General features: G+C 39.1%; 1 protein-coding gene across 1 annotated transcript in view; it reads right to left on the reverse strand.

Annotated features, from left to right (window-relative positions):
- pex14 (peroxisomal biogenesis factor 14) overlaps positions 1–12,942 on the reverse strand; it is a 45,620-nt gene that overhangs the window by 23,349 nt on the left and 9,329 nt on the right. Inside the window, exon 3 of the mRNA XM_006785520.3 lies at positions 2,995–3,079. Coding sequence (XP_006785583.2) covers positions 2,995–3,079 — 85 coding nt within the window. The remainder of the gene's footprint in view (positions 1–2,994; positions 3,080–12,942) is intronic.

Below are 12,942 nucleotides of genomic sequence, written 5' to 3' on the forward strand. Positions count from 1 at the left end.
TCCAAAACAAATTACCTTCAGTTTGTCAAACTAGGAGCGGCTGGGTGATGTCACCTTAGGTCCCACGGTCAAAGTGACACACTGAGAACTGGAAAATGTTGTTGACTTTGTCCTGAGAATTTGATTTTTTTTTGGTAATTATGTGTGTAACTGCTAATTGTCTGGGTTAAATGGTGGTGCCAAAGTGGAGGCCCAATGCTCTTTAGTTGCTGCATCTGTTAATTGAAAAAGACATAGATGGCACAATTCACTAGATGAGAGTCTAGCGCATTATATTTCACTCAAACACAATAAAATTTACTTGATCTTGGCAGTCAACGACTGCGGCAAAATTGCTTCAAGATTGCGGTATGACAGTTTAAAATGCAATTCATTTCCTCACTCCTCTGTAAAAGAGAGGGAAAAAAGCATCTCTGGGTTTAAATCTTGATTTATATTACATCAAAGTGACAAAGTTTCAATATTTCAGCCAGTTTATTCAACTTCAAGGACTCGAGAAGGGCAGCTTGAAATATTGGACTGCATAATTGCCAATTCATACCCTGAAATTGACAGTTGAAGGAAAACAGAAAATTATATTTTTCAATGAATATTGAAATAAACCACACTATTAGGCTCTCTTTGGAAAAAACAGACATGTAACCAGAGAGGCATCCTTCAGTGCAGATTAGGGCACAAATGCGCTGGGAAATAATATGCACGACTGAGATTATTGTGTAAAGATTCTGCAACATGCAATCAAAGTGGGCCCTATTTTCCCCTTCATCAGCTGTCCAGCGTAAGTACTGGCAGCAAGAGGAATCCAATTTAAATTCCACTCTACCAGGAGATGGTATTGTTTCATTTTATGTGTGCTTTGACATTTCTGGCTGTTAATATGGAGTAAAATCCAGAAGTATTTACATAAATATGACATTAAACTGTATTAGAAATTAAGACTGACACATTTGCTGTGGTGACTGTGGGAGAAGGAGGATGATGATTGAGTTTCTTTGTCAAAAGGTTGAAAGGACAATACATGCTGGGTACAGGAGCATGCAAAAGTCTGAGCACTGGCCCGCTGCCGCCTGTATAAAAGCTTATTGTGGCTCAGCAAGCAGTCACCAATGAACAAGATTACTAATCTGATTCAGCTTTCCAACGTGTTTTATGGGAGGAAAACGGAAAGTTTCAAAATCAAATTCTTGTCAGTGTTGATGTCGATGCTTCTGAGAAGATGAACAAAGGCTAAAAGATATTTTGTACTGATACTTCATTTTATTTTGTTACTATGAATGTAACCCAGAAGTGCAATTCATAGCAATAATTTATGAATTAACACAAACATCGGCACGATAAAGTTATTTTGTTTAAACTTCCACAAAGAAATATTTCAATCAAGAAATGTGGTATACTAATAAAAAAGGTCTGACAGGTGATTCATCACTTAAAGTACACTTTACTTTTATTTTTAGCAGTCAGCTAAGATTAGTTCCTTACTAAGCGCCATTGCGGTGCAATATCTGTGTTTGAAGCGCAGCTTAAAAAAAGCCTTTTCCTGACATAATTTCCTGTAATATGATCAACGTCGATTTCTAAGACAAAAAATTACTGTACTTAAATAAAATCACAAAAACACAAAGCAACTGATTTAATAAAGCACGATAGTAACAGTAGAGCTTTTTCCTGAAACAGGAGAAATCTCAAAGCTTGAGTATTGGATTTAAACAACTTCCAGGTTCACTGCTATATGACTGTACAAGTCAAGAGTTATCCTAAGAATACTGCAGAGTGCAAACATACTTTGTGCTTAGTGTTTCATTGCCCATATCTCCCATCTCTCTCTGTGTAAGATCGATGTCCTTATGCAAATCCAGAGTTCTTGTTTAGATCTACAGCGGAACCGATTTTCCAAAATAAATCTGCATTAAAGCATCATACATATTTCATAGACTTAAAGTGCAGTAAGAGCAAACCGATTTGGATAGTGGAGCTCCGTAGAGTTTGCATCAAGGCTGAAAGTAAGAAGAAAATAAGGTGCAGCATGGCATCCTTTGACAATAATGAGGCCTTGTTACATTTCAATTAACCAACAGCAGACTGATAACATGCCTTAGTTGTTAATAATGAAAGAAAAAGACAAAAAAAATACATTTCAAATGATATCAAGAGAGCCATATGAGATGAGTGTAGTAGCAGCCGGCAACCATGGATTTGGTTTCGGGTTACCTTTCCTAGTCACAGAGCTTTTAGGCTCACTTTTCACTGTTTGGCTGAATGCAAAGTCCCTAAGCGCTGTACAAGTACAGTCCCCACACACTGAACTGTCTCACTGCAAATTTAAATAAAAACACTCCCCACAAAGCGTTTATCCAAGGTAAAAGACACACACACACACAGGCTGACTGTTATAAATACATGGCATAACACTGCAGCTCTACTGCTGCATTATATTGAACTGACTTAAATGAGTTCAGAGTAATAAAGCTTTTTGCAACTTTTATTGCACAAACAATATTCTACTGTGTGTTAGAAATATCTCAATGAATTGCAAAGAAAGTGAAGAGCCAGCAAACATTCCAACCTGCCCTGCTTAGAAAACCTCCTCGTGCCGTGCCTCAAATTTACGATAACTGTTAAATTAAGTAAAAGGGTTAAAATGCTGGAAGGCAATATTGATAATTCCATTGAAAATGCAGAGGGAGTTTGTCAATATTAATTTTCCTGAACCCAAAGGAGCATCCAGACTGGTGTGTCATTTATTCACAGAGCCTGAATCATGCTCTCTGAAGCTAAATCGACCCCTATTAGACCCCCCTGAAGGCAAAGATCCATGGCCACAACCTTTGACCCCAACAGAATGATCTTACAAAAAATAGCATATGTATCTTTGCCAACTGCATTTTGTGAATAAACATATGGATTGTAATACCACAGCCATTTTCCCCCAAATTATGTATACTGTTCACAGCTTTCAGCTTTCAGCATAAATCAAGCAAATGAGAAGTCTCTCACCTTTTTTCTTCAAGAAGGTTTTTCTGAGGGCCAAGGGACTCTGATGTACTTTTGGGTTCTGTAGAAATTGTACAGCAGTGGTAATCTGGGGAGAGACAAATGTGATTTAATCCCTCGCAATGATATAACATGAGAGGAAGAAGATAAGCTTTGCAGCAAACTGATGCTTTTCACAGCACAAACAACAGTCTAGACCTTCTTTAAGAAAAAGGTTCATTATCAGTCCAACCCCACAGGAAAAAAAGAAAAACCTTAAATGGATTCCATTTGATAGTTGCTTTTACGCTCCCCCCACACCCAGCAGTGAGGAAAAAGACCACCTGACCACTTTCCAGCTAAATGTGGGGAATGACCAAATCAGCAGTTATAAAATTAGCCCATCAAGAGTGCTGGACAAATGGAGTATGGAGCTTAATTTGCTATTACCCTCTTAAAGACAAACTTCCATTCTTAAGTGCGGAGTGGAAGAAAATCTATACTTAATGCAGAGGTGATCATTTGTATCTAATAACTTGAGAATCCTAGGCTGAAAACTTCTGTAATTCTTCCAGTTAAAAACCTGCCATGATCAAATCACCCAGCCTGAATGTTGTAATGACTTGAAACGTTAATGCACTAGAACGTTAAATAGCATCAGAACACCAGTAGTTTTAAGTGCATTGCGTTCATCGATTCTATTATGTTTTCCTTCGAGATGCACCTTAATTTTCCACCCCAGTATGCATTTCCAAGAATTGGAGGGAGGGAAAAAAAATCTTCCTCAAATGGCATTAAAACATAAATTTGAAGTGGGCGCCATGAAGTGGCGCCTCCTAAAATAGATAAATATGTAAGAACACAGAGAAAGGGGAAACACACTAGAGAGGAGGTTTCGATGACTTATTATCGCACCTGTGGTCCCCGTGATTCAATTGTAAAAGTCATCCCTCTAATAGGTTGAAAGGTTTTGATTACTCTTCTTTTCTCTTAGTGTTGAAAGATACAAAGTGATTGAGCGCCCTGCCAGTGGTAATTCATTTTGGGTAATGCATTGCATATACTAAGAACCTGTTTCAATCCAAAAGAATTGCAGTTTAAACTTGTCCAAGTGGTAGGAGTGGCAGTGAAGCCATTTAAAAAGTGAGATTTCTGTCACAAGCACACAGTACAGTAGAGAGTTATAGCACAGGCATCTTTAAGAAACTTATCAAAAGCGGATTACAAACAAACCTAAAATGAACATCTGAATAATAATAACATTTCTTCTTTATACAACCCAGTGAACCTTTCATTAAAAGGCACCACTTTGATTTCATGAGATCGCTGCCACAGCTGATGTAGACACTAATCTACATTTTCACTGGGACACCACGGTGACCTTGATGTACACAAGGGTTACGCAAGAGGTGCGGAATTTCCTGGATCTCTATATATGCTGAGGGCTTATTAAAGCCAGTCACCCGGAACCTTCATTGTGACAACCAGATTAAACCATTTGCATGGTGACCCCGTAACTGATGTTCTGGGCCAAAAGATACAGTCAAAACACAGAGAAAATATCCCTTTGATAAAAAAAGACAAAAATCACTCTAGTGCCTGCAAGGCGCTCACTGTCCAAGTCAGTGAGCCATTACCACAAGACACAGCATGTGGTAATGGCGGAAACTAGAGATAATAAACACACTAAAATCGAATACTCTAATATTTATTACGGTAAATAACAGTTATATACAGGAGGCCCGCTGAGAGGTAATGACCTAACAGGGAAAGAATATGCTGAATGAGCAGTCCTTGTTTACATTCGCTTAAAATTTCAGTAGCACAATATTGACAAGAAAATTGTATCAGCGTTAACAGGCGTAAGTGTGACATCTTAGAAAGGACCGCAGCTAGCTCAGCGGCAAACTAATGAGGCAAATGTCCATTTGGTTAAAACTGTTGTGGTAGATCTTTAGGGAGAGGAAAAATGCACTTCTTAGCAGATGACATAGATGCTTTGCACAAGTTCCATCCAGACATCTCAATCAATTATAACCACATTGCACAGATTTCAGTCTTGTTATTGACTTATGGATCACCCCAGTTATAGTGTTGGGTAGCACACAACTGGGGCTTTTAGGGGGGCGGGGGTAAGATGGATAACAGTACAAGGCGCATTTGAGTAGACAGCATAAATAACTAAAACAGAAATTAGGTGAATTTCCTTTTTCCTTCTTAGCAGGAAACTGGTAAATGATTTTTGGTGCGAAGAACAATTAGGCTTCTTTGTAATACCTCTTGTAAAGGTTCGACTCCTAATGCACCAGAGTGCTCCATGTTAAGAGCGATAATCTTTGCAAACCAGATAACCAATAAAGTGTCAGGTAAAGCCGAAAAAGAGGTGAAAACTCAATCACAGAAAGAGATAACATTAACCAACACACTTAAAGAGAGTGAACTTGATGAACGGACAAGATTACAGAAATGTTATTGAGTTTGAATTGGACAAGAATTTGTACTGCACTTGTCTGAAAATTACAACTGTGATACCTTGAATTGTGAGAAATGAGGCTGCAATCCAATTACGTTCGAACTGCATGGATAGACGCCTGAGGGAATCCATGTAACCAGTTGTATATTTTTGCCCCAACTAGTAACGGCACTTAACCATAATATACCGTAAGACCCACCTATGGATATTTTACAGGAATTCAAGAGCAGGTGTGAGCATCTGGGAAATTCAGACTTTCGATCATCAGACACCAGTTCGTGGTATATCTTACAATTGATCATTTGGGCTGGTTTCTGTATTTGTAGCTAGTTTCAGTTTTAAAGTAACCAGAATTTTAACCACGAGAAATTAAAAAGACATCTGAGAAGAGAGAAAAGATTTGTGTTTTCAGTCTGAATTATTTAGGCCAACTCAAACCACTACTTATCAAGCAATTACTGTGCAATACGGTAAAAATGCAGTTTTAGGGTTGCAAACATTCTTGGAATAAACAAGAACACTTTGATAAAAGATACCAGAGTTTTAAAAAAAAAAAACTAAAACCAAAACTCAAGATTTTCCATCCACAGTCTTGTGGTATCACATATTCTTATCTAAAACACTTCAAACAATTCGAAAAAAGAAAAAAGAAAAGAAAAGAAGATGAAAAAAAAAAAGAGTGCAACATCAACTTTTTATATTTTTGAACAGGAAATGACTGGCATGTACTGAGCAACTCTTTGCTCCTTATCTGTTCTGCAAAAATATGTACACAATTTGTCTGCAACATTGAAAAGATTTGCAGGACTTGATGGAACTAGAAGCTGGGTGGGGGTGCAATTGAGGGTCTAAAAGGAAATCATTAGCAAGTATAGAATTCGGGCTCAGTGTGAATCAATTCATTCCAAATTGCCCTGGCCTGTACATTTGTGGAGAAGTGCCCCTGATATAATAACAGACTGATAGACATGAACAAAAATTGTGTTAAGCTAGTCTCAAATTTCCCCCCCAAACACACGTTTGGAGGACCAAAAGCAGGAGAAAGTGAGAGACGGCGAAAAATGAAGCTCTATATTAATTTGGTGCTTTCATGGATGATCTGCTATCAGGGGCAGCTGTCTTAAATGACTTAACCCAATACCTTTCTGATATTAGAGCCCTGCCAGAAAGGAATTAACTTTTAATGCAATTATTGTATTTCCTTTAGTTGCCTGACTGCTTGATGTGGCCAACAGTGCTTTTTAATCTTTTTAAAAGAGCAGCTTTAAATGCCCTTCTAATTGTGACAACCTTCTTGCCTTAATGTGACCTTTAGTGGAGAAAGCAAGGCCACTTGGGAACAGCTATAGGGAATTACTGACCCTGAGAGACATCAGGAAGTGAGGTGCAGAGCTGGCCATTTAGCTAACATCCACAGTTGTTCAGACACTCCAGGAGCTTCAAGGGCCCTGCTGGAGACGAATCTTTCTAACAATGACTGTACAAAAAGAACCCTTCATTTCTCACTCATTGTTGCTCGTCCCTTCATGTGCAGTGCTTTTTCAAAGAAGTTAGAATGTTACAAAATGAAATGAGAAGCAATTACTGAAACTTGTCTTCACCATAAGCAAAATCTGATAAAGGGTTACCGGTTAAACGTGGGCTTTTCTAAACTACTTTGCATCTGTTCACACGTTATTTTGAGTACGAGGGTAAATAAAAGTGGGTTGGCGTTTTGTGTGTTACACTCTGAAATGTGGTCAATCTTTATTGAATTATCCTAACTTTTGAAATTTAAAGGTCAGAGTCAACTTTTGAGCAGATGAAAAAGGGTCATGGAAAACTTCATTGACATTTGCTATGCAAAGGTTTAAAAATAACATGCGCTGTATCAGTGTCAGAGCCATGGGCAAGGCTACGATCATGACATCAAAAGCATATTATGCAATTTTTGTAAAGGGGGGGTTGGTGGACGGAAATTGAGCTTTTCTTTTTTTTTTCAAGACCACTGCATATAGAGAACAAACTTTCCATTCAGCAGCATTTCCCTATCAAAGTTCTGACATCACAAACATGGAAAAGTTGAGTGGTTTAGTGGTGAGAAAAACTGAGGGCCGCAGTAGACTGTATTCGACAAGGCCACTGACAAAAAGGTAAAAACGCACTTAATATGATATTGTGAATAACGCTACGCTTGTCAAATAGAAAGAAAAGGGGGGGGGGGGGGGGGGGGAAGCTGCCTTGTTATTTTCGAAATACAAGCAATTTTTAGAAAAGTGTAAAACTTTCAAAACTGTGTTTAATTTGCTGGAAATGTTTCACTTCCTTTAAACTTTAAGTTCAGAATTGTCCCCCCAAAAAAAGAAAAGAAGAAAAAAAAAGAAAAGAAAAATGTTTTATTGGTTCTTTTTTTACTGACTTGCAAAATAATTGAACTTCTTTCAAGAGCCGGTTGTACAGGGTAAAAAAAAATATCCTCATTCTGCAGAACGAGCAGAATAAGAAAGTAGCTGAAGCTACCACGTGTTCTAACGGAACATGAAGCAACAACAAAGTCATGCGCTTTGTTTATTCTTGCGAGATCTAAACATGAAGACAAACAGGTGGCACTCGGCCAATTCAAAACTAGACTATTGACAGATACGCTATAAAGCCGAATCTGACATTTCTTAATGTGCAACTGTCAGTCGTGCTGCCTGGGGTTGCCCTTGCTAAACTAGTGAGACAGATGACTGTTTAGATAAGGACATCCCCAGTGGGGCTCCGAGAGCCCCGAGAGCCCTGATGACTAAAGACGTGCGATTCTGTGAGTGACACCTCACTTTCACTTACTTTGGGCAAAAATACTGCCTAGCCCTATACATTCTTTTTAATTCAGGTAAAAGGCCCAAACCATGAGTTTGAAGCTGCTCTCAGAGATGAGGGTCATCAGAGATTAACCCATGGCACTTTAGCAGTGGGGGTGCAAGAAGCGAGTCGCAGCGAAGCACAACAAACTACTTAGCTACCACAAAACATTCCAGCCCCTTCTCAGCTGCAATCCAGTAATGGATACTTCCTCAGCTCCTCGATTGGTCAAAATGTTTTCATACAATAATTTAATTCAGAAACACATTTACAAAGCAGGAGTAATCAATTTTAATTAGTTGATTTTTTTTTTTTTTTTCATTCGCATAAAATTTAATGTACTGCCATCGATCTCCTTTGTTCTTTAATGCAGTGGCTCTTTCCTGTAATTCGAAGCTTTTTCTTTTTTCTTTCTTACGCAGTCAGTGATGACATTGTGTGACAAGCAGCTCGTGTGCTTTTCAGTGACCGTTTTCAAAACGTGAAAATGCTCACAACGCAACTTTATCTACGCACAGCGTAGCAAAAAGAAAATGTGGTCATAATGCGGTCTGTAAATGCGTCGAGTATGAAAAATGTTCTGTTTAGAAATGACTCCAGTCAAATATACGAGAAAAACGTTTAAAATAGAATAAAAGACATTAAACTGTCAGAAACTTTCTGATCATTTCTTGCTGATTTAAAATGTATCGTTAAAATGTTTTTGAAAAATCAAAAAGATAAACAAACAAAATAAACAAAGCAGCAAGAGTTTCATGTATGTTTTAACAACGATAAACAGTAGAGTTTACAATGAAAACTTAGATGAATGGAAAGCAATGGAAAGTGTTTTGGCTGTTATGAAAAAACAAAAACACAAACACTCTGTAGTGTTTTTATGGAACGTTTTAAAATAGCAAATTTCATAACAAAATCTACACTGAGGTTAACACGAAATGGCCAAACATTTATATTATGGCATATTTATATATGGCATACATATAAGTTCAGTTCTTCGGTAAAGAGAAATGAGACACGCAATTTGCTACGGTAACATAAAGAAGCACAGGGTCTTTTCTTAAACCTGCCACTGCTCTGTGTGTTGTCCTTCACATCATCAGGGCCTGCCGGCCTTTCACATTCAATTAGTTGATTGAGGCAAAATGCAAGCGGCACCAGCAGCAAACAACGTGAAGCTTGTGTCCAAGCGACACACCACAGAAGTTGTGTTGTGGTGTCAGGAGAAGAGCTGCTTCCGTCACGAGCAACTTACAGTGACAAGCCTATCCTCCTCTGTTCATCCAAAACTGCTCTGCTCACTGAGGAAGCACCCACCCATGGACACAAACCCATACACACACATCCTGCAATGCATACAACTGAAGCACTACGATAGGCAAATAAAGCCGAGAGCTGCGGTGAAGATGCAGCGAGTTGGCATCAGTTTTGTGTGCAGTCCTGCTCGCCTGCCAAATTGACTAATAAAACTAAAATAGAGAGACCAGTGACAACAGAGAGAGAGAGGTATCCTTTTATTGATCAAATTATTCCTTCTTGGGTACACTGTGCCACTGGATGAGCCTATGCTCAGAAAGACAACTAGACAGATTGTGACATTCCAGTGACATTGTAATTGTGTGTCAACCCTTTTCCAGTCAATAGGCTGAATGCACTAATCATGTGTCTTGGATCAGCAATTTCATGGTCTTCAAAGGGGACCAGGAATTGGTGGCATGACCCTGCATACAGGGTTAGACCCCTCTTTCCTCAGTGAGTTCCACAGAGAGGAGAGGGGAAGGATGGTGTGAAGGGAGACGCGCCAAGGAAGGCACAGAGCCAGGAAAGATGAACATCGCCATCTACTGGCCAGGGCTGGCAGAAGTGGCATACGAGGGGTGGGGTTGGCAGTTTACCCTTGCGGCCTGTCTTTCACTGAGACCTGTCAGAAACATTTAGACACACTTGCCAAGACAATGGGCCACACATCTACCGTAGAAGACAAGTCAGGCTGAAATAAACATCGAACCAGGGAGGAAACTTAAGCCAGCAGGCCTTCGTTTGGTTTTGGAGAAAGAGAGCAGCGGCAAGAGTCTGCTCCTGATCTCACTAAGTGACAAAGAAATGTGTTGGCTAATTCTCTTTTTTTCCAGAGGCATCCAACCACCGCTAAGAGTCTAACCTCGAGAGTAGGAAAACCATAAAGAGTGGGGTGCTGACAGCAAAAAACAGAACAAAACAAACAAACAAACAAAAAGCAGCAATCACCAGGGCCAGAGAAGAGAAGAAGAAGTACCACTTGTATTTCTTTTTTAACTCTGAAAGGAAAAAAAAGACAGCTCATAAAAAAACGCAATTTAGTTTAACCTAACCAGATAACAATACACGATGAGCGAGTTATAAAAAGTCACCGTGATAAAGCGATAAAATGTGTAACATCTGGTTTATACATGCCCCGCCTAAACGTTATCCTTCTCTTTTGAGAAATGCACACAGAATTTTCAGGTTTTGCAACATGGCTGCCTGGTGATCTAAACTTAAGAGACTCTCATACAGCACATAAATTTACACGATTTATGCTCCTCCTTTAGATCTCAAATCAACATCTTAACACTTTATGACTACGTGACAATCAGAGGCAGTGGTCAAAGTTTTGGCGTCGACACCCATCTTAGCTGAACATCAAGTCACGCGGTGACAGGGGAAAATACATGTTTTACCATGCGCCTCCAAAAGAAAGAGAGAGAGGAGACGACCCACAGTGAACCACTATAATGTCACACGGGGTGGCGTGTTACAGCAAAAGGGGCTGAGTTGGCAAGCAGCTCAGCAGCAGACGCGCACCTGTTCTGACATTTTCTGTCGACCTTGACACAGAAAACACACGACAATGCCACTCTCTGTATTTTAAAAGTACAGGCTGTTTGACGAAGCCCCTTCACTTCCCCTTTTCTCATCCCCATGATACCCAAAACCACTTTCCACACACTTTTGGAACCATGACGCAGCACGTACAGATGTGAGGGGGAACAGACAGGTAGCAGTGCCATTAAAAGAATGGAGAAAATCTACAAGGAGAGACAGGCGGAAAAAAGAAATAAATAAAAGAAAATGTGCGAGTGAGTGAAATTTGGAGACAACCGAAGGCCGCTGGGCGACTGTCAGAGTTGGCTGACTCTTTCCACAGGATTGCAGGCCGCCAATACCTCGCTTAAAATCCCACAGTCCGCAGTAAACACAATCTGGAAAGGACGGAAAGGCCTCAGCCTCGCCTCTATTTGTTCCATTTCTAACGTCTCCTTGTCACCCTTTCTTTTGAAATTCATGACAGAGCTACAATGCATCCATCCATCTACTATTTTAATCAAAGAGAAAGCAAAGTGCTGCTGCCAGGAGAGCTGCACAGGAAAACAAATGCGATCTTCCTGTTAATCACTGCATTAACAAGAAGTTGACAGTCTTGAAGCACATGCTGGGGAGGGGAGCCACTCCAGGTGTTGGGTAATTGTCAGTTGTGCCATTGGCTATTTATTTATTTATTTATTTAATTTATTTTTTAACTACTGTGTCAATGTCTGTTTGACTCCTGGTTTACAGTTGCTCTCTACCTTTAAATACAGACACAAACAAGAAGGAGTCTACCTATTACCAGTGCCTGATGAAGTGCTTAATTTTAAAGGTTAACAAGGGAGGCCTAAAATAAAATAACATGAAAACACACACAAGCTCCTTGACTATTCTAGAAAGAAAGAAAATAATAAAATCATATTTGGTGACTTTGAGGCAAGAAAATGTTTTAGAAAAAACAAAAAAACAACTTACCAACACACAGCAACTTGTCAGATTTATTCATTTGGCCCTTTTATTTAAAAGAAAATCTGTTTAATCTCTTTAACTGCAGCTGCAAGGATCCAGTTTCATTTTCCAACCAGAAACATTACAGTTTTTACTGGCATTACACTTCTAAGCCCCGCCTCTAAAGTCTAATTGGAGCGTAATATTTTCGTTCAAGTGCTCCATTTTAGCTCCATTTTATCTTAGTTTCTATATTCTGTCACTTTCATTTTAGCCTACAGAGTAGCATACTATCTTTTTTTCCCCAGATTTCTCAGATAAAGCCACAATCTCAGGGCGCCACACACAGAGAAACTCTGAAATCCCATTAGCATTTTGCTTTCATTATTTTTAATCAAACCCTGAAAACTGACACATATTAATTAATATCCATTACCAGTTTTTTTGCCCCCTCTCCCAGAGAAGACGTTCGGGGGGGAAAAAAGAAGCAATTAACTTAACAAAATAATCAAAAAAATTGTTACAGAAATCTCTGATAAATGTCATGTGAGGTCCCATCTAAATGTAAGAAGTGTAATACATTCTTGCTGTCATATTCCATTAAACTGCTATTACAGTCTTGATAGAACTATTAGTCACTACATTATTAATAACATTAATGTATTTACATTTTTGGTGTACAAGCCTGCTTTCATGCAATAATTTATGAAGGCGACTTCAGATATGTTATAATGTTCCCCATCGAGCCTCTTTTGTGCTTATTATTGATTGTGAAAACAGTCAAAAACTCCAAATCTAATATCCCTCTGCCCTCCCCCATACCCCTTAATGTATTGGAGTGGTCTGTTTACATTAAGGACTGGAATAAAGTGCATTTACATCTGAAGCATAAGTTCATAATT

This window comes from Neolamprologus brichardi, chromosome 20 (genome assembly GCF_056152115.1).
Source record: "Neolamprologus brichardi isolate AB-2024 chromosome 20, ASM5615211v1, whole genome shotgun sequence".
In the NCBI taxonomy this organism is placed as follows: Eukaryota; Metazoa; Chordata; class Actinopteri; order Cichliformes; family Cichlidae; genus Neolamprologus; species Neolamprologus brichardi.